Source organism: Podarcis melisellensis (assembly GCF_964234715.1).
Source record: "Podarcis melisellensis genome assembly, chromosome: 4".
Lineage (NCBI taxonomy): Eukaryota > Metazoa > Chordata > Lepidosauria > Squamata > Lacertidae > Podarcis > Podarcis melisellensis.
Window position 1 is genome coordinate 72,821,880 of NC_138531.1, and position 22,645 is coordinate 72,844,524.

The window sequence follows — 22,645 nt, forward strand, 5'->3', positions numbered from 1 at the left end:
TTAGTTTCCACAAAGTGAACTAGAACCCGTCACAGAAAATCTGAATTTCCAATAACTGTATGTTCACATATAGGTGCTTACCCACAGGGAAGCAGGCAAAGATGGGAAAAGGATTTAGTTGGAAAAATAGAAGCGCTGGCCTATATCAGCTTTGACTTCTACACTTTGATATTTTAGCAGGAGTTCAATAGAACAATTCCTCTTGGGGAATAAGGATGGAATTCAGAGTCTCCATAAGCATTGCAGCTTGCCAGGCGGAATGATTCCCCCTCTGTTCTCCTAACCCCTGAAGCTAATCTCAGGAGGGACACTGAAGGAGGGAAAGCCCTGTGATGCAAACAGAGATCCTTGCGCAGGGCTTTCATGGATGGGGCTTGTTAGGTGGAACCTCCCCAAATAGATTCTATCACACTGGACAGAGAAGTCTGTTTGCTAGAATGTCTGCAGATTCTCTGTCAACCAGAGAATGGTGCGTGTGAACTCCTTTTTCCCCTCTGTCTTCTGGCCTGAAATGTCATGTTCGGAAGTCTGGCAGAATTTCAGCCACTCTCTTCCTTAGCTGTTTTATTCTCTCTTCTTTCTCCCTTTCCTCTTTCATCAAAGATGGGAATTGCCTCCAGGCCCTGAATACAGTCTGCATTATCCTCCTATATAAAAAAATTGTGAGGGAGAAAAAAACCCCCAAGGTAACATAATTAAAGAGAGACATGCATACATTCAAGGAAACACATTGTATGGAACCAATTCCTCTCCTTTTTGACAATTTAGTCTCACATTATTTACAAAAATCAAGAATATAACCAGTTTAAAACATTTTGGTAAACTTCCACTCGTCGCCCCATTTGCACAAGGGCTTCTTGCACAACAGAACTTCTCCCTGCATGCCCCCCAAATCTGTTCTTGGGATTCCCCCAACTTTCTGAAGTAAATTTGGGAGAGAGTGCAGGGAAGGAAAGGTTTGTTATACAAGCAGAAGTCCTTGCATTAATGGGTTGGCTTAGTTTGATACATCCCATGGATTATTCTGGTAGAATATGGGCCCAGGAATAGGGCCTTTGCTGTTCACCCCAACAGAGTGGGCAGAGAGAAGGTATTGCAGGCCTTTTTCAAGGCCCCATTCCCTCACAGGCCACATACCTGGAGTAGCTAGAGCCAGAGCTGGTGATGACTGAAATCAGACACAATAAACACCACCCTGCTTCAATTTTCACAGTGGCTACTTCAGATCAGAATTTCCAATCCTTTGCAGGTTTACTCAGAAAGAAGCTGCACTGGGTTTGATGGGGTTACTCTCAAGGGAAATACACAAATGATATTTTTTTGTACAATATATAACTACTGTATAGGCCAGTATAGCTACTGTTCTGAAAAGCAAGTGAAATCCCTTTCTGTCTTTAGTGTGCTATGCATACACACATATATGGAAGCATACCATAGGAGTATATACAAATGCTAGAAAGAAGGGTATTAATGCAGCTATTTTCCTCCTCCAGGCCCTACAACACTTACTAAATGCTTTTGTATAAGTGTACTGAGAATATTATCAGAGCTATTTTTTCCATAGGAACTGAGTGCTGGGGAAAGAAATTCCATTATCTTCCTGTTCTGTTGGGAGGAAAGGCTGAAGAGTGTTTTGTTTTGTTTTTAAATGGACAGGTAAGTGCCTTGGTACAATAGTTATTCATCAGGACTCCAAAGCCATCAAGTTGTTCGCCAACAGAGAAGCAAACCTCCCTCCCTCCACCACCTTACTCCTGTGGGGATCTGTGCCAGCAAGAGGAACAGCTGCCTGTGCACAGAGCAGAACTAATGAGAACTGGGGATAATGCCAACGCAGCACAACTTGGCTGGAACATCATCGCTGTAGAGGATTGTCACGTAAACTACATAGTTTACAATAAGTTCATGATACTAGCCATGCTCCTCCCTTTTCAAAGGGTGGAACTACACCTTGTAACAGTAAGCACACATCTCTTGTCAGTTTTATTGAAAAGTCTTCAACATGTTTTAGATACTAACTTTTTGTTTAGGGAAACACTCCATCTATGTAGGACTTCCATAGAAAATTAAATGTTTTTAATTTTAAAACATCACTCAATTCCATTAATTGGTTACTTTTATGTTATTGTCATCAGCCCTGGGGCTGGTGACAATGAAGAGCAATCCTATATCCACTTGCGTGTAGGATTGCACAGTAGGAATATTAGTTGTGTTTGTAGGAAATGTAGACTGAGAAGCAAGTAGTATTGAGCAATACCCCAAGAACGTTACTGGGGAACCAGAGGAGGAAAGCTGCTTTCCTCCCTCCTCCAATGCTCCATCTCCCCTATTGACCATCTTCTGCCCAACCCACTCCGCAACTTTACTTTGTTAACATTTTCCAGCTCATCATCGCATTTATTTCTCCTATGAATTTGCTGCTTTCTCAGTCTCTTGCCTTTTGCTCTGGCTCTAAATTTTCCATTTAAGTATTTTGAAAAACAAAACAAAAAAACAAGCGAACTCAAGAGTCTGGTTGAAGAGAGATTCAGTGCACCCATTTTCAAAGAAGGCGAAATAACAGAGAAAGTGTCCAGGCCTGGTGGACTCAATCTCTGGACACCACTAGTTTCTGGGGCTCTCACCATCTCTAAATGCTGCAACTACAAAATATGAGAATCAAGAACCGCTTTGCAATCGTTGCAACAAACAAAATGATGACAATATATGAAGGGGAAAGGGCAAATAAAAATTGGAATAAATGCAGCTCAAGTGAAACATATAGTCTATTTATATAGTCACCTGTCACTATACTGATCTGCAGTCTTCTGTTTTCTCCAGAAAATACTCTTTTCCTCATTGAGTACATCAAACCAAGCCCAGAGGACCTTCTTCTTAAGTGAAGTTTCATGGAGCTTTTTTGCACTCTCTTCCAAAGTAGATACGTAATCCTTGTACTATACAAGGAAAGGAAGGGGAAATAGATTTCAGTATTGATGTTTTATACAGGCACACAGCAACACAGATGGGAAGGGAAAGCAAAAAAACAGAAGGCTGAGACAAGAGTTTCAGTGGTTTGTGTACAGGAAAATAAGAAATGAAACTAATGTTTCAAGGATAACAATAGCAAAATGTTTTGTTCATGGTCTGGGCTCCCTGTTTTCCACTATTTCATGCAGGCACCATTGAATGTACAATTCAGTGTTGTGAGGATCTCAGTTTCCATTTTTTAAAAAAAGGGTACAGTCTTTTTCCCTGACAAGTGTGTAGGAGAGGCAAAAACTGTGGCTCCAAACTGAGACCTGCACATTAGGAGTAGGAGAGCCACGTAGTTTTGTTCTAATGCAACTCCCAGGTACAATACAAGCACAGAGCAATGAGAGCAGGTAAAGAGACTTGGTCTTTCAAGTCCAGCATCCCATTTCCCACAGTGGTGAACCAGATGCCTTTGGAAAGCTCACAAGCAGGAGATGAGGACGATAATCACCTTATCCCACTTTTGTTCCCTAGTAACTGGTTTCCTAGTAGCTTGCCTCTGATCCTCGAGGAAACATATAACCAGCATTACCAGCAGACATCAATAAGCCTCATTCTTCATGAACCCCCTTAAAAGCTAATAGCAAAGTCCATAGTTTATAACATTTCCATAGTAAGTAACATTTTCTCTTGCTCACCATTATCCAGTTCCTGAAGGACCTTCTGAGCAGCAGACGGGAATAAAGTCCCTCAGCCTGGGCTACTTTCCCAGCAAGGATCTCTTGCATATGATGAAGCCAGGCAAGCAGACACTTCCTTTGCAGTCTAAAGCAATGATGCCTTTGTGCCACCTGAGCGCAAAGACCGAGGGAAAGAGAGAGAACCCGTTACTCCAATGATTACCGAGGGGCTACAGCTCTGCTGCAATGTTACTCTGGCTTACTGTTAGAAGTCTCCACCATCTGTAACCTACATCTGTATTATTTCCACTCATGCTTTTCTGTTCCACTATAACTTTTCCAGAGCAAGCAACTGATCCTCTCCTTCCTTCCACTTTTACCTTGTAGTTCATCAGTATGAGTATAGCACAAGTGCTTATAACATGAGTAATACTTACAACATGATCTGGATCAGATTCACGGATCCTCCTGACCATGTGTGAATGCATATGGCCATTATTTAATTATTAACTGCAACAGAAGTGGATTTCCTGCACAAGCAGCGGGGCTTGGACTCAATGACCTTTGATCATCTCATCTACTTGAGAGTAAACCCTACTTAATTCAACAGGACTTATTCCTACAAAGACGTGATTAGAATTGTGCTGTAAACCGAGAGCTCAGCACAAACAGCATTAAAACCAAATCCTAATAAAGCAGTAAGCAAAATACCTACTTAAGACATTAAAATGTAATACTGGATCGACATCATTCCACATGCAAGTGATAAAAGGCAGCTTGAAACAAAAAACCTGCAATTTTACAGATTCTGCTTGATAAATTTATGTGAGAAACTATCTCCCGTTAACCGGTGCACATGCTATGAGGAAAGTCACCTATAACATTATTTTTATGCATCTCTTCCTGCAGTCTCCTCCTTCCCTTTAAAGCTCCACCCCAGCTGTTCCTTTCCTCTCTCAATTGAAATCCACTGGTGCTGGATGATTTCCCACCACCTGCACACCTAGGACCCACTTTAGTTGTGACTACAATTTGTTTTAAACTGTTTTTAATGCTGTATTTTATATTGCTGCAACCTGCCCTGTGCTGGTGAACAGTGGGTATAAATCTAACAACAACAAGGTGCCTGACAAAGTCAGAAGAGGTACCGGGCTGAGCTCCTGCTAAGTCAAACTAAACTAGAACTGCTTCAGAAACTTGATGGCTTGATGGTGCAAATTTTGACTCTTTGATGGCAGGCAGAAGGCTGGTTGAAGATAAACCCTCAAGACATGGAGCCAACCTTCCTTTCTAGACGCCCACTTTTACTCCAGTGCTTACCACCATATTTTCCTGAGTTTGCTGTATTAGTCTTTTCCAGGGCTCCAGCCCCTGCTTCTTCAGCAGGAACCTATCATAATGTTCCTTTGCTTTTGATATGAACTGCTGCTCCCGCTCCAGCCTCCTTTGTTTTTCCAATTCTTTCTGCAATTAAGGATACATAAGATATCAATTCCTGGAGTAAGAATACCTTGTAAAAAATGTCCACTACTTTTAATTTGGGCTTGCAACTAATTATTAGTGTAATAATGGACTTGCTGTTAGGAGGCTTTTCCAGACATAATCTTTTTGCTGGGCACACAGCATAGAATCATTAAAGTGCTCAATTGATGTTGCCCCAGAAATCATCCCCATTATAATCCTTTCCCAATACTAAGAGCACTTACCTGTAAGTTACCAGTGAACAGCAATTCTCACCATGGCAGGTGCAATCATTGCATATTTTTATGCAGGGATGGGAACCATTTTCCACCAGTTTTTCATCTTTTTTTGTGAGACTGGGCTCACGCCCTAACCCGCACTTGAACTCTTAGCTGGTGTCAGGGGCTGGCATTATTTGACACTTGTCAAAGCCCAAACTCTAGCAGGCGGACTATTCGCACCCTTGAAGGCCCTGATTCTGCAGCTTTCCCCTCTTCCTCATGGTTTCCTTGCCCTCTCAAAGCACAAGTACAGGAACAAAATCATGAAGCAGCAGCAGCAGAATCCACCTCCACTTGCCTTGTCCTCTCCTCCTCCTGGGCAATGGTGTGGATTGGGCCCAGAGGAAATGGGTAAATGAATGGGAAATGGTGAAGGGCCCACTCAGAGAGGTATCTTTCACAAGGCCTCTCCAAAAACCTGGAGCTTGCACTGCTTGAGCCCTAACCTACTGCCTGGCATCCTTGAAGCAAGTTTATACCACCACCACCAACACAATGCTAGCCCTTCTACAGGAGGTCATGGTTATCACTTCAAACAGTGATCGATAGTACAGCTCTGCAAGAGGACTGTTTATAAAATGGCATTCCCCCCCCCCCCACCTCTGAACAGTCCTTTGCATTTACAGGCTGCCTTCTCCCACTTATTCCAAAGTGGCACAAAACAGCCATCAAGTGCTGGAACTGGGAGAAGCAAGCGCAATATTCTGCTCACCACTTTCTGCAGTCTTCGCTCCTCTTGCCTCTTCTGCAACTGAGCTTCCTTCTCTGCTGCTTCTTGCCTCTGACGTTCTTCTTCCTCGGCTTGCATCCGGGCCTAAAAATAGATAGAATGGAGCACTAGTTCACTTACCATGAATGGGCCCTTCTGGGCTGGCATAATGACACACCCGCTTGATGGGCTGTGCCAATCCACCCAGGCAGGGACCATGTGACTTGAAGCTTTAATATGTCATCTTCCCTCTGGTTTCCCCTCCAGCTTCTCCATCTGTGAGAAAGCTGCCATTAAGTAAGATCCAAGTAAGAAGTACGGACAGAAAATTAATAAGAACATCAAGAAACACCCACACCACTAAGTGCAATCTGTTCCCAGTGGAATGAGAAAATGAGAGGACATCTCACCATAGCTGTCAACTTTTCCCTTTTCTTGCGAGGAATCCTATACGGAATAAGGGAACTTCCCTTTTAAAAAGGGAACCGTTGACAGCTATGCATCTCACTATGCCAGCCAATCACCTGACACAATTAACCAGAGTCTAAAATGGTGCTTGAGTTTTGAGCGACTAGACTGAACCACGCTGGGTTATAAAGGAGTGACCCCAAAGAGAGGAGCTGCTCTTTAGAGACAGAAGAAATTAAGACCTGCAAAGCAAGTAGGGGGTGATCTCGCGCTGAACCCTAGGCCAGCAGTGGGAGGGAGGGAGCATAAGTAGACCCTGTTGCCAGGGAGAGTTCTGCTTCCTGGGTCTGGAGCCTTGAGAAGAAGCTGAACCTCTTGAGTGAGGACACTTAGCAGCCTTTTCAGTCTTTTTCTAGTCTTCCTTCTGTGGTACAGAAAAAGGACAATTGCCTAGAGCACCTTTTGTGCCTAAGATAGTTTCTGAATTTTATTCCACTGAAATAATAGCCAGCAACAAATAAAAGCTCCAAATAATTTATTTTTGAAAAAAGAGAGGCATCTGCAGAGATGTTGGGAACCTGTGCTATTACAACTGGCTGGCTTTGACTGAACAACAGAAACAGAAATCACTGAACTTACTGGGCCATTTGAGGACCTCTGGTAAATAGCTGACATAGCAATCCATGCCATTTAAGTGGCCTCTGCTCCATGAGTGGAAAATTGTGTTTTCACGTGGTAGGAGAATTGACTGTTTTATACCCTCCTAGGTGGTGGGACAATAGCTAAGGCGGGGAGCAGCGGAACTTGCCTCTTTTGTCTGTCAAGTGACTTTCCTTCCAGTTGTGAAGAGCGGCTCTACAACTCATGGCAGGAAGTCGCTAAGTCTACCTGAAGAATCGCTCTTGGTACAGAGGAGCCACAGGAGGCAGCTTTGTGGCAGGCAGCATTTAAGTGCTGGAATGCTGAGCAGAGGCTTTGTTGGAAGGGTTCTTAGCAGCAATTCAGCTTGAAGCAGTTCTCTCAAAATGAGAGGCTTCCCCCCGCCCCCACTCCACTTGCAGGCACCACAGCAGCAGAAAGAATGAAGTTGAGAGGAGTGGGGGTGCGGGGAGGTAAGGAATTTTTAAATTTTATTAAGCAAGCCACACAGCTTAAAAAGGGAACGCTGAGGGAAACAAATCAAGTGCAAGGCAAAAGTAGGAGAGAGAGGGGCTACACAAATCTGCTTGGGGGAAGGCAGAGATGAGGGAAACTAGGAGGAGGAAAGATGATATATTAAGTCACATGATCCCTGCCTAGGCAAATGGGGACATACAACCCTCAAGCAGATGTCTCACCCATCCCCACCTCTCCCAGGAAGGGCAGACTCCTCCCCACCCCAGCAGACAGAGGCTGCATGGGAGGAAAACATATGGGGATGACTTTCTTTGTGTGCCTTCTCATTCACAACGGTACCCCAACCCATCAAAAGCCTTCCCAGCACAATATTTGATATTGAGGGGCTCTGTGTGTGTAAGTGTAAAGAACTCGTCACCATCATGTGGGCCCTGTGGAAAGCCTTGAGGGCCATGGATTGCTCACTTTGCTATATACAGTCAGTGCCCCAGGGCTATTAAGTTATGGTACACACAGGAACAGGACAAGATAAATTATGTATGATAAATTCCTGTATCTTGAGGATCAGACTGGTACATGTTTCTCAGAATAATGGCTGGACATCAGTCTCAACATTTGTCAGCCACAACAACTAGATGTTCAGAGATTGGATATTTCTAAGGTGTTAGGGGCAAAGAAGAGGACAGAGTGATCACTATCCTGTTTCTTAGAGGCATCTGGTTGATCACTTTTGGAGACAGAATATAGAACTAAATAAACTAGATGGACTTTTGTCAGACCCAGCAGGTCAGTTCTTATATTGCTATGGAGTGTATCAATTTCAGTCCTTGTGTGCTTTAAATTCACTTGATTTTCATTTTTAAATAACAAATTGGACTTGGTCTTTTGATTTAGCAGCATGTTGATTAAAAAACCAACCAACCAACCTGTATTGATGTTGCACTCTTGGTTTAAGCCAGCATTCAACTTTACTTACCAACTTCTCCTCTTCTCGTTTTTTCTTTGCTTCTTCCAGTTCCCTTCTCCTTTCTGCACGCTGAATTGCTCTCTCCTCCATGGCTAAAGAATTGCACAATAAGGAGTACAACAATTAGAGCAAGTGAAGCACAGTGACATAAAGAACGCAGAGTTCCATTTACAAAATTGTGTCTGACTTGACCTGGTAATATCATAGAAAGACCTGGAAAGAAAGTAAGAACTGCCATGTTGTTTCATCTAGCTCTAATTTGTCATCAGTGGCAACCTGTAAAATTAGCTGTTAAGTTTTAAGAAGTTCCCAACAAAATAAATATAACAAATATTTTTATTTTAAAGAACAGAAGGAATAGTAAGAAGTGGTTTATAACCCTCCTCTATATATTTCTATAATTTATATGTTGTATAACAAATTTCACTATGTATTATGTATGTGTACACTCAATTCTATTTAAATTTATTTATTAAGCAAAAATAAATGGCTGTAGCTCACCATGTTCCTCTGGCTTTGAAGAATTTGTCTCCCTCTTCTACATTTTCCCTTTCCTACTCCTTGTATGCCTTGTTTTTAGTTTCCACGTCCAATGGGCAGAGCCTGTCTCCCCCCACTTTTCTTTTTACTGATGTGAACCACTTTCAGAATGAGTAATTGTAAAAAATAGTAGTAAATGAATAAAAACACTCAGTCCCTGAAGCTGAGGGTTCAAAACCATGTGTCATACGTTGCTCAAAGCCAAGTGTCATATGTTGAAAGCAAAATGCCTCCATTAAACGTGTTCCATATGTGTGTTGAACAATCTGCAAGCATAGTTCAATGGCTGTGCACAAGCTCCAGGAAGTCACAGTTAACCCTTGCTTCCCATTACATGCATACTGGGAGCTACAGTTAATGGCTTCTGAACAAGTCAGGACATGTAAGTCAACTTCAAATATGGTTTCAAATTCTGGCTTTCTTTGGAACCAAAGTTCCCAAATGCACATAACAATTGGTTAACTGTGGTTTCTAAGTTCTGCTTCTCCACAGTGAGGACTGATAACAGTATGCATGTGCACAGAACTAAATCTGATCATGTGAATATGACCCTTGTGAGTCACCATGTCTGGGTTCAAACAAGTGCTGGGCTGTGTTAAGTTATGATCAAGTATGTAGGGCCCTGTGACCCCTGAAATGGTGGTGTTTAAATGGTGGTATTTTCTCCATAACTACAGGTCTCATCTTTTACTACAGTTTCCTCTAAGTATCCATGGAAAAGGCTCCAATAAGTGCAGAAGGAGAATCTACATCAAGAATATACCTTTGAGTAAGGGATGTGGTGTGGACAGCACTTTCAGGCTCCTCTTGCTTTGGATAGCTGGCTGGTAATTTTCTAATCTGAAAGAAAGTGAAAAATGAATGGACATGACCAATTTAAATGACCCTACTCTGACTAAAACTTAGCTGAGTATCACCCAATGGATCAATGGGCTGAATGGCAGGACTCAATACCATATTTTTCCTGCCTTTGTACAGCAGTGGCATCAATTCATGGGCAGCAAACCTAAGGACAAGCTTTGGTTACAGCTTGTGATTTTTCTAGAGTGAGGCAAACCATAAGGCCAGGGTTCAGATGACATCTTAAGCCAAACTATAGCTTGGCAAATAGCAAAGAAGCAGGAGATGAAGAGGAGTAAAGCAGCCACAATCTCCTCTCTGGAAACCAGTGTTCATGCTAAACAGTAACTTGGCTTAGTGTTATTTGTGAACCAGCACACTATGTAGAACAAGAAAGAATTATAAGTAGTCTTAAATGGGGAGACACTCTCCCATCTCACTCTGTAATGCAAAACAGAACAATACACGTGGGCTTTGCTAATGTATGCCTCTTCATAATTTGTAAAGTACGCAGAGATCTTTCAAAGGAGCCTGCTATTTACAGCATTATAATCCTATATTAAAGCTATTATTAGGGGAAGGAATCAATTAACGCTACTCAAATAATAACAGAGGAAGAGAGAAGGATCAACCTGCATCATATTTGGCCATTTCACTCCCTAATGAGCTATCAGAGATGTTTAGAAACATCATGGTATTGTCTCAAAGCCCGCTGTCCTAACAGGACATTGTGTAGCCATCAGATAATTGGATCTTTGTACTCTTAGCTCTGTACCTTAAAGACTCTGTATTCCTGCTCTCTCTCAACTGCTTTCCTTCCCGAGTTTTTGGGGCCTGATTGTTAAGTGCCTTGGTAACTGCCGTGGCTTGTTGAGCTTCCTCCTTGGCCTTCTTTAGCCTCTCATTTTCCTGAAGTCTAAGGATTAGTTCTTGCTGCTCTTTGAGCTGTCGTTTCTGCTCTTCAATCAGCTGCTGCTGGAAGGCATGGCGGTGCTCCAGGGGACCCCTTAAGACAGAGGACATTTTTTGTTTTGGTGGTTCAAGATGCTGCAAGGAACTTCTTGCTTGGTTACCAAACACTGCTCGATCTTGAGCATTCAAAGCAGCATGCTTCAGGGTGACTTGCCATGCCCATTTTGGCTGCTTTGGAGAATGAAGATCACGTTTTTGACTTGTCTCAGGAGAGCAAGAGTTTGCTCTTTCTACATTTGCCATTCTGGGATCATCCTGTGAACAGGGTATTGTAGCCACCTGGAAAGGGAGGATAAAGCCTACGTTAATTATAAAAAATAAGGTCTCAGTTCTCATTGAACAAACGTTTGTTATATGTTATATGAAGCTGCAACTGCTTCCATAGCAGCTGATTCCATAGCCTGTCATCTCCTAGAGAAATATTATTCCTTCATGGTGTTTAGAAAACCAAGTTTCCCACAGTCATTTGCCTACAAAGACAGGAAAATTCTTGAAAACCTAAAAGATGGAAGACTGGGACCCTAAAGAATAGTCAGCAATGGCAGAAAGCATGTGTGTTTATTCGCTCCATGGTTGTTTTGAGAACTTCCAATAAATGCTCATTGAGGAATACACAACACACAAGTCCTCCTAGTGCACCAGACACAACTCCCTTTGATATTATACCAAGTTTGTCTTTACTGCAATGCCTGCAATCTGTTCCTAGTTGTTGTTTTTCGGGTGGAGGTGAAAGAGGATGCAGGAGAAGAATCTTGCTAACACACCTCTGGCCTACTTGTGAGTTCTGCATTTTGTAACTATTGTTATTAACTATTTACTGAGCCTACTAGGTATGCATACCGGAGAATCTATTTACTTTCATAAGAAAGGGGGCAGGTGTAACTTTCCTGCTCTGGAGACTTTGTGTTTGCCTCAGGCTGCTTGTTTGTGTCTTGGCCCCCAGGATTCTACAGGAAGTCAAACTGGATAGAGGTCCAGAGCTCACACAATCCTTCCCTCTAGTGTCCCTGCAACTCTGAAAAGAGAGTCCCTATATTTATTTGAATGCAAGATTGCCACCCTGGTTTTTTGTTTTTTGTTTTGTTTAGAATTGGCTATAGGAAAACCTGAAGGAATCACCTTATTTACAGCTGCTCCATTTCTTGATCAGTGAATGTAGTTCTGCCAAAGTCACTTTGAGAAGGGAGTTAGGTGTGACAGGCCAAGCTGCTTGAAATGGAGTCTCCTTGTCACAGATGCAGTTATTCATATTCCTCTTTTGCATACATGATTGGCAACTGGGGAGCCAAATGATGTGACACAGGAATCCAGATGTGGCCCAGTTTAGTCGGCTGCCAATCTCTATTTTATATTTATTTGAAGTATTTATAGGCCCCCATTTGGAGAAAGGGTGGCTAACTTGTTGCCCTCCAAATTTTGTTGCCCTCCAAATCTCAACAACCCCACTCAGCATGGCTAATGGTTACATCTGGAGGGACACAAATTAGCCATTCCATTTTAGGGCACAGCCCTCCCATGGTAGAGTACAACAGCGAGATAAAATACACTGAGATACATTTGAAGCATCAAACCATAAAAATTCAGTACCGCAGGGAAGCAGGATCTTGAGAATCAACAGCATAAAGCACTACTAATGAAAGGCAGACTGGAACATCTGAGTTCTGAAGGTACACCAGAAATTCTGCACCATAGGAAGTGTGCATTAGTTCCATAGGAAGGAGGTTCCACACTATGGGAGTGATGATGATGAGGTATGTGTTTGTGAGAGAAAAAGCACAATGCAAAATCAGTTTACCTCTGTAGGACTCACGGGTTGATCCCAAGCTTCTTTTGACTCATGAGTTCTCTTGGCATCCTGGGAGACCTCTGTAGCAAGTTTCCCCAGTGCCACTTCCTCTAATAGCTTTGCCATTTTCCTCCTTGTATCCTCTTTTTTCAATTGTAGTTCTCTCTTTTCCACCTCCGTTCGGCTCCAGCAATGCCATTCGGCAAAATAACGGCGCAAAATGCTCTTCCGATTAAACTCTATAGCCAACTGTTTCCCCCTAAAAATAAATGTTCATTAAAATCAATTGCAAATTCCTCAGATTAGGAGGATGTGTGTCTACCCCACTCTATTTTAGAATTTTAGTATAGATTGATTGGATTACTACTGCTGTAAAAAGGCATGTTAGCCAATATAGGCTTATATTATAAAATGTAGTATAAACACCAACAACTGGGAAACAATGTCTTGCTAGCACTCCGATTGGAGAACAGCCTTTGCCAAAGGTGTCATGGGATTTGAAGACACTTGAACTCGGGACGAAAGGGAGAAACACACTAAGAGGAAGACATGCTTGGCAAACCCTCACCATGATCTACACCCGCCTGGAAACCTATGTCCCCGCTGTGGAAGAATGTGTGAATCCAGAATTGGCCTCCACAGTCACTTATGGACTCACTTCATATTCCCCAGTTAAGGCATTAGGCCAAAGGTGGCAGATGTAAAGTATGCAACCCGACAAAGTTTTTCTTCATAATGACCAGCGGCAGATGCACTTTGCCCAGATCAGATGCACTTTGCCTAGCTCTTGTTAAGTTAATGGATTCCTAATTTAGTTTCTGAGACAATCAATGGAACAATAATTTCATCCATTATAGATTTGACTTATCAAGACTTTGAGATCATGTTCATGTCAGAAGGCCTAAGAAGAACAGGGAAAACTACAACTGAATAATATATATCAGAAGTCCTTTTGGGCTTGTTAAAGGAGCAACAGGAAAGCAAGGCCTTTATTTTTAAGCTGATATCAAACACTGCAACTATGTTTTACTCAGAGACCTATTGAAATTAATGGACTTAACTTAGTCATGCTCATTAATTTCACTGACTCTTACTACAATTTAGTTGAGTACCGCTCCATATTTCCCTGCGCCCACCTCTCTCTCCTTCCTCTTTTGTTTTCCTCTAGGAAAGTCAGGCCTCCCCATTTCGCCTGCAACATGGTTTGTCTCAAACTACACAACCTCGTCCATCACCCAACACTGCATGATGTCATCAGGCATAAGACAGGTAAAAACTGTGGTGCCAAACTCAAAAGGAAGGCTCAGGAGCACACACTAGGTGAGCTCCTGGTTCTTCCTTTGCAGCCAAGACTTGGATTCTTTTTGAATTCAAGCCATGGGTTTAAAGGAAGCCTACTCCTTTGCAGTTCAAGCAGTAACTGCGAAGGAAGAACCAGGAGAGCACCTTGAAGTTTCCATCAGCTGATGTGACTGACAAGTGGGTAGCCCCACCCCCCTGTCAAAGGGGCCATGGAGAGTTAGCCACTTCTGGAATTGGCCAGATCCAGTTCCACACCCCTGTCATATTTCAAATGTTAATGCCACACGCAATGGTGGAGCTATAGAAAATAAGTTATAGATCCTGATTGAGCCAATCTTTTCATGAATCAGCGAGGAGCAGAAGAGCCTAAAAGCATGCCATTTCACTGTCTCCAACATTCATCCTCTTGTTGGTTGTTTTGTTTTTAAAGAGATCATTATTTTACCATTTTGGTTCAGGCACAAAAATGTACAGTAGTACCTCAGGTTACATACGCTTCAGGTTACAGACTCAGCTAACCCAGAAATAGTGCTTCAGGATGAGAACAGAAATCATGCTCCAGCAGCATGGCGGCAGCAGGAGGCCCCATTAGCTAAAGTGGTGCTTCAGGTTAAGAACAGTTTCAGGTTAAGAACGGACCTCCGGAACAAATTAAGTACTTAACCCGAGGTATCACTGTATATGGCTGGAACTGGTCCCTAAAACAGCAGCAGATATTTTCCTCATACTATCAACATCCTGGGGAGGGGGGGAGGTGAAGTGTTAAATGCCGCTACCTGTTCTGATTGCGAAGCTGGTTCTCCAGTTTTTTAGTCTCCTGCTCTAACTTCTGAGACCATGTGTAATCTCTCCAGGCTCGCAAGGTCTTCAGCTGGCACTTCCAGTCAGCAAGGGCCCTTGCTTTCCCCATCTTAATCCTGAGATCCAGAATAAGCTTGTACCAGGCAGAGAAATACTTCCGTAGGCACTGCATTGAGGGTGGTTACGAAATCAAGTAACTATATGATAGCTTTCCTCTTTCAACAAACCTTCTAAGTGGAGATCTTTATCATAGTTGGTATCAGTACTGGATTTGAAATTGTTTTTATAGAATCAGAGAATTGCAGAGCTAGAAGGGACCCAGAGGCTCATCTAGTCTGCTCCTTTGAAATGCAGGAATCTCAACTAGATCATACAATTTTTTAATATATTTCAATTGCATTGCAAAAATTGCTTTGAGGTACTTCATGGGAGGTTAATGACAAATGAAGTAATAATGTTCCATCACATCTACTGTTCTGATCCTATCATCTCCTATTTTCTTTATCTTTTTAGTCTTCAGAGTTTTGCTGACAATAGAAGGTTGATTAACAGGAAAACAAACTTCTCTTTTCACACTTTGCCTTCAGAACTGGCTTTACCTTTTACCTTTTCTAGAATACCTCTCTGTGTTACGGAACCAAAGGATTCTTATTTTCTCTCCCAAATTCACTTGTTATGACTTTTCCCTTATTTAAAAAACCCAAATTGAAAGAACTTTAGAATTTTTTAAGAACAAATCTACTACCTCTTCAACTTCCAGTACTATTACATGTGTTTTTCTCAAGTATCATCACAATTCCACATATCATTTATACTGTTCTATAGGAAATTGCATTTAATTGCATTTAAATTATTATTATTATTATTATTATTTAAATAATGCTTTAGGGGCTGGCTGCTTGGCTCAATAATTTATTTGCTATTTTCTTCTTTATTACAATCTAAAACACAACATTAGCTACCGTGGACATTTTTTGGAAAGGCTCAGTATAATATTCAAGAAAGTCAAAGCAGAACAAGTATTATTCCCAAATAGCAATTTATAGTACAATCCTATGCATTTGTATTAAGAAGGAAGTCTTACTATATTTCAATGAGATTTACTCCCTAATAAGTGAGTTTAAGATTGCAGCTTTGGTCTGTTGTTATGCATTCTCCCCTATTTACTGTTCTAGCCTTCTCTTTAAGTGCACAAACAAATGATATAACCATGCACTGCCATTTTCAACACCAAACCTCAACAGTGCAATAGCAGCCGCAAGAAACGTTCACTCAGTCTTCCTGCATGAAAGGGGCAATGAAGGTGTAAAGGAGATTCAAAACCATCTGTGCACACAGCCAATGTGACACTGTATTCTATTTCCAGGTATAAACTAAACGGCTGGGTAGTTTTCACGGCAAATCTCAGCTCCTGCCACTCAACTGCTCACTATGATCAATAGTCTCGCTCTCCTCACATCTTGTAAAAATATATATAGGGATCTTAATCTTCAGTTGATCTAGGTCAGCCTGACACGGGGAGCTGGTTTCTCGGTTTACAGAGAGCTGACCCATGACTATCGCTGAGACACATCTGGCTCAAAGCGCTGAAAAAAGATAATGAATGCTCTCACCTTCTGATCTGCAATGTCAATTTTGCTCAGCAGCTCCTGCATCCTGGTTTGTTTCTCTTTCCTTTGTCCTTCTATCTCACAATCCAGATGGACTGGCACAGGAGGCATGCCGACTTCTACCAGCCTCTTAATTTTTTTTAAATCGTGCCTCTTTCTTTCCCTGAAAATAAAGCAATCCGTGAGAGGCCAGAGGCAAATAGTAGAGCATAAGAGGACTGTGAGGACCTTCAGCCAGTTCTCATATTATTACTTTTCTGTTACCCAACTCTGTTTGTGAGCCCATTTATCAAGATTAATTAGGTGATTGCTACATTTTTCTTTCTATCCTATGTCTGTATTAGTTGCAGGTCTCAAAGGAATATAGTTCTGCTACCTGCAGTTAGGAAAGTTTTATGTAAGTATAAAAGGAGATCTGTCTCAGTGAAAAGTATACTGCATAAAATCAGTATTGTACATGCCACTTAGCGATAGGTATCATAGCAATATAAGGTTCTTGTGGCTTAAAGGCAGCCAGAAGTTCACAATACATAATCCCATTAGTCAGGGGTAGACATTCAAAAAGATGATGTAAAAAAACTAAGGGACGGATTCAACTAATGAGTCCCAATAGCAGAAGCCCACTCAAGTAAGTCCACTGGCGCAACAGGGATTCCTGCACCCCCCTCTCCCTGTATGCCCTGACTTTGGTGGGGTTCAGGAGAACCTCCAGAACAGCACAGAGGGGGAGCATCATTCCATCTGGCAAGCTAAAAAGCTTGTGCTGATGGAACAAATGCCATAGCACTACAATGAATTCTTCCCAAGGATTCCATGGTTACCTAAAGAAGCAAACATCAGAGAATGGTATTCTTGAGCCACCTACCACTGCAGAAGCACCTGCAGTTCAAAGGAGCAGTTAAGGTGACCAAATATAAAGGACCCTCCATCTACGGGGAATTGAATTTTGCATGTGAATAATGTTTGAGGCAGCAAATTGGTGTGCATTTGGAATATTTTGCCCTAGCCAACGTTCATATAACCAAACCAATCACCAAGAGCGATAATCATCTTATAACAGCACATGAAAAGATTCAAGTGGCCTTTTGGGGGGACCTAATAGTGTTTGCTCTCTGCTGTAGAAATGCCAAAATGTTTCAGTTGCATTGAGCATAGTGGGACTTATTTCCGAGTACTTATGAGAGCTGCATGATACCACAAATGGACAGTTTCCTTTAATTTAATTTGTACAGTATAAGTAAAAATAAAAGGGCACACATGATATTAGGCCAATTTTTCAAATTGCAAGCTCAGAAAGGGAGGAAAATCAGCTTTCCAGGTCTACAAATCTGAAGAAACTTCATGGTTTCCAGGAGCTGATGAAGCTTCACATAACTTAGGAATGAGTTATTAAAATGTATGGCTTATATATTGTGCCTTCTTTCTCCCTCAGAACTCTTAAGTTTTATGCACGGGATTCCCAAGAATCTCCCATCCAGATTATGATCAGATTTAGACTTACTTCCGCAAGTTTGCTCCGTTACACATTATCAGACTGTGCTCTGGTACCTAAAATGCATTTGAATGCCAAGTTCTTGTTTTCCTAAACTTACATTTTCCTGGCTTCTTCCATGAGATGCCTTCTTTCTACCAACTCTTTCCGTAGCTTCACCATCTGTTTCTGAATTTCCTCTTCTTCTCTCCTGGCTTTCAGAACCTTCTTCTTGTTTTCCTCTTGGAGTTGCCTCTGGGCCTCTGACATTGCCAATTTTTTCAGGGCCTTCTCTTGTTTCAGAAGCTCTTGCTCCTTCTGTCTCCTCAGCCGATTTTCTTTTACCTGAGCAACAAAATCAAGACCAAGATCATATTTTGTTGTTTTCAACTACAGGACTATGGTATACAAATGGTTGTAGATGTGTTGCTTTCAGGGCAGCTACACCTTTGCCATGACTACTGTGTTTCTCCATTAAATCTTTCCAGAATACACCAAGGTTCAGGAAATCCATCGAGAAATATAACTAGAACCCCACTAATGTATGCTCTCCAACACTTGACTGCCATCAAGGATGATAACTATGTGGATGACACAAGTGAAGTGCTCGGATATCTCCATGCAATCATTGCTTCTATAACTGGCAAATGTAAATAGAAGTCCTGGATACACTGTTATGCTGGAATTGGCCTCTGATGTAGTATTCTAAAATGCATGGAAACAGACAAAAACATCAGCACTATTCTTGGAGAACAATTCACCAGTAACTTCAATTGTACTACAGTAAAAACATGGCTCAGGAAACAGTTTACTTAAAAAAATCATTTAAGAAACACTACACTATTTTTTACAACTGTACCTTACAATAGTAGGTGCCTTAAGGCTGTCTTCTCCAAATACCTGTTTATGCCTTAATTCCATGGTAATTTGTGGGTCTTTGGGCTTCCTTTTCTCCTTAAGTTCTTCAGTTCTAAGGTTTCCCAATATACCACTGTCAACAACTTCACTCTGCAGTAGATCCTGCAGAATATCTTGTACTGTTGTATTTTCCATCTCATCTTCCAGATAACCATAAAAATCTAAAATACCAAGCAAAACAATCCAGAAATGGCACCAAACATTTTTAAGCATACCATTCTTTCATTTCCTGCTTGTGTTAAAATTCAGGTACCTGGTTAGCAACAAGACATATAATGCTTTTACAAGTATGCAAAATAAGATATTTGGTATTTATTATCACTTGTTTAAGCTTGTTATCAGTGAAGACCCAAACGACTTGATCAATATTAATTGATGAATACAGCTCCATCTGAATGTTACATTTGCTTCATGTCATGAACTGAGCCATTTTAATATCAGAGCAGAACGTACTAATGTAGAGCCAAACAACACTACAAACTTTGCATGACTTCCTTGGTACTTGAACTATAAATGTAGACATAAGTGCAAGGAAGTTCTATTCATTTTGACAATTTCCCATTAAATGGTACTCAATATGATCATTATACATTCTCTAGATCCAAGTTTAAAATTGAGGCAAGTTCTCACCATCAAATTTTTCATACTTCTGAAAGCCAGTGGGGGACTCCTGGGGAGGACGAGAATGAGCCAATGGATTTTCAGCAGAATCTTCTTGATCATCTGCAAGTTCCAACTTCAGTTTTGAATTCAACCAATCATTAAGGAGCTCTTGGGCTACATTGATGAAAGCAGCAATGGATGTTAATTGGATAACTAGAGCTAAAATTCTAAAAGAAAAGCAGCTTTACACTTCAAGCCTGAACACGTTTTTGTATATCTTTTAATACTCTCTCCTTAGTTAAGTTGACCTTAGATTTGTATTCTATTTTACTGTTGGTGTTGTTTACATTGGATATTTTACGGAGGGTATAACATTCAGTAATAAAAATTATACTAATCAGATTCTAATTTTTAATTTGTTACTTTCCATCATTTGCATTAAAGCAGAGGTTTTCAAGCTTTTTGAGTTCATGGCTCCCTTGGGGGTTATCCTGTTGTTATTCTGTCTCTCACAGCTACAATAAACCTACCATTAAAATTATGGACTGGTCATTTCTTTGTCAGAGAGCAAATGGGCAAATTTAGCTGGGGATCAAATACTTTTCCTCCTCACTGTACCTAATGCAAGTCTTCTGCAATGTAGCTAAAAATATAGATATATTAATCTGGACCAGCATCACATTTAGGCAATACCTTCCACATATGCCTCATCATGATCTTGCAGCTGCTCTGTCGTTTCCAAATCTAGCACAGGGCCATGAAGTCCTCGAGAATAAGATGTCTTTTTTAAGGAAAACGTCTCAGAAACAGCAAACTCAGATGCTTGTTCCACTCGCTAAGAAAGAGAATGACAGGCATATGTATCAGGAAGTGTTCATGCACACGAAAGCTTATACCAGAACTAACTTAGTTGGTCTATAAGGTGCTACTGGACAATTTTTTTATTTTTATTTCGACTGCGTCAGACCAACACGGCTACCTAACTGAAATTAAACATTAGTCAGGGAGGGAAGGAATAGAGGGCACTTTAGATGTGTAAGGTCCAAAGTTTCTTTCCATGGCACCTTAGGTAGCTATTCCAATCAGAATAGACAATACTGGGGTAGGAACCTTGACACTAAGAAAGTACTGGTCTAATTTTATCCAGGATGATTATTCAGAAATTAATCCCACTGAGTACAATAGGCATTACTCTCATTTAAATAGGAAGGTTATGCATCACTTTCTTCTCCCTTACCTTAATCCAGTGCTCCACATTGTCAGGATCAAGTTTTGTCTGGGGGAGAAACATTACAATAGTTTAGCACTGAGCTAGCTATTAATATTAAAGTAAAACTAAAAGACTTCTGTCTTTGCAAGCCCCTAGATAGGTTAAGGTTGAAATCATCCTAAGCACACCTAAAGAGTAAGTAAGCTCTACTAAACTCTGAGACTTACTCCCTAGTGACTAGTATTCAGAGGCAGTGTGCCTCAGATACTGGTGACAGCAGTGACTAGTAGTAACTGATAGCCTTAACCTGCATTAATTTGTGAAAGCAGTCCAAACGGGGGGGGGGGGGGCTGACACACCTAGCATCAAGCAGTTTCATTGCATAATTATGTGTTGCATGAATAAATACTTTGGTTTGTCTATCACAGCTTCACCATTAGTGTAGAGTCAGAGTGGGACCTGGGTGACTCAGCCACGAAGCTTATTAGCCTAAACTATCTGGACTCCCTCAGAAGGTGGTGGGAGGTTTCTAAGCAGAGGTTGGTTGGTTAGATGGCCATCTGTCATGGATGCTCCAGTTGAGATTCCTGCAATGAAGCAGCAAGAATACTCATCGCAAAGTATTGGAAGACACAAGATCTACCCACCTTGGAAGAATGGCAGATGAAAGTGATAGACTACATGGGACTGGCAGAAATGACTGGCAGAATCCGAGACCAGGGGAGAGAGACAGCGGAAGAAGATTGGAAGAAATTTAAAGACTATCTTAAGAAATATTGCAAAATTAATGAATGTTAGAATGATGTTGGATTAGAAATTATGTGGTTTCCAGCTGTAATGGATAAGTAAAAAGAAAAGAAAGGTAAAAAATTAAATCAAAATTAAGGGAAAGGATTTGCTGAATTAATAAATTAGAAATTGGAATACAGAGAGGGGAGGTATGAGGAAGTCGGGGAAGTAAGTTATAAGAAAATAAGGGATTGAAATTATACTTGTTTTTTCTTTTTTGTCTGTTTGTATTATTGTTTTGTTTTTATGTAACTTTTGAAACTTTAATAAAAATCTTTTTTTAAAAAAAGAGATTCCTGCAAAGAAGGGGAGTTGGACTAGATGAGCCTCAAGGGGGGGCGGGAATCCCTTCCAACTATACAATTCTGTGATTCTAAGTATTGTGGATGCTGTGAGCAGCTTTGAGCAAGGTTCACCATACAAAAGTGGCATACAAATACAGTGGTACCTCAGGTTACATACGCTTCAGGTTACATACGTTTCAGGTTACAGACTCCGCTAACCCAGAAATAGTACCTTGGGTTAAGAACTTTGCTTCAGGATGAGAACAGAAATCGTGCTCCAGCGGCGCGGCAGCAGCAGGAGGCCACATTAGCTAAAGTGGTGCTTCAGGTTAAGAACAGATTCAGGTTAAGAACGGACCTCCGGAACAAATTAAGTACTTAACGCGAGGTACCACTGTAGACAATTGTTTCGATCCTGGAAGAAGGCACAGCTGGTTGCTACACTGCCCACCTGCAGCCTACGATTCTACCCCACAGGGTTGTTGTGGGAAAGATTGCATGACGAGTGGGGGCAGGAACCGTGTTCACCACCTTGAGCTCTTCGGAGGAAAAGGTGGGATATAAATGCAATAAACGGAGACCAGGCGAGAGCGAGAACTCCTCTCTGCCTATTTCCCATCCAACTATAACTTCACGCTGGAACAGCTGCCTGGGTCGGCGGAGGCAGGAGGCACAACAACTCTCATCCCTACCTTCTGCCGAGACGCCGACTGGCTGAAGCGCCGCCAGCGGTACAACTCAGGTCTGTGTCTCACAACCGCCATTGGCGAAGCTAGAGGCAGACGCCTTCCTTCCTTCCCCGAAGCCAGCTCCCCCCCCCCGTTTGCTCCGAGGGATGCTGGGAAACGAAGTCCTTTCCTCCCCTTCCCCAAGCGTGCGCCTATAGCAGAAGGCGAGAGCGAACTACGAGACCCAGGTTGCCGCGCGCGACCAGAGCGCGGC

The 22,645-nt window shown here is 41.7% G+C and overlaps 1 protein-coding gene across 2 annotated transcripts; it reads right to left on the minus strand.

Annotated features, from left to right (window-relative positions):
- Positions 1–60: 60 nt before the first annotated feature.
- CCDC191 (coiled-coil domain containing 191) lies at positions 61–22,572 on the minus strand. Of its 2 annotated transcripts, XM_081908409.1 has the most exons (17): positions 22,396–22,565; positions 20,658–20,696; positions 20,114–20,255; positions 19,448–19,594; positions 18,800–18,978; positions 18,021–18,244; positions 16,432–16,591; positions 14,794–14,984; positions 12,725–12,974; positions 10,733–11,208; positions 9,881–9,957; positions 8,587–8,669; positions 6,090–6,191; positions 4,956–5,099; positions 3,654–3,806; positions 2,782–2,936; positions 61–647 (listed from the first exon to the last, which is right to left on the minus strand). In XM_081908409.1, the coding sequence occupies exons 1-17, from the start codon at positions 22,465–22,467 to the stop codon at positions 515–517; spliced, it is 2,727 nt and encodes a 908-aa protein (XP_081764535.1). In that variant the 5' UTR covers positions 22,468–22,565; the 3' UTR covers positions 61–514. The 2 variants fall into 2 exon arrangements, with proteins under 2 accessions (XP_081764535.1, XP_081764536.1); XM_081908410.1 differs by lacking the exons at positions 14,794–14,984; positions 16,432–16,591 and having other exon boundaries at positions 22,396–22,572.
- Between the last annotated feature and the right edge of the window lie 73 nt (positions 22,573–22,645).

What these genes read in the sequence shown, in the direction of transcription:
- CCDC191 (XM_081908409.1), bottom strand. Translation starts at nt 22,467, where the DNA reads ATGGCGGTTGTGAGACACAGACCTGAGTTGTACCGCTGGCGGCGCTTC. An exon ending in GAAGTATGAAAAATTTGATG is followed by an intron (nt 18,979 to 19,447) that starts GTGAGAACTTGC and finishes TTGGTATTTTAG; the next exon opens with ATTTTTATGGTTATCTGGAA. An exon ending in GCAGATCAGTATAGTGACAG is followed by an intron (nt 648 to 2,781) that starts GTGACTATATAA and finishes TTTTTTATATAG; the next exon opens with GAGGATAATGCAGACTGTAT.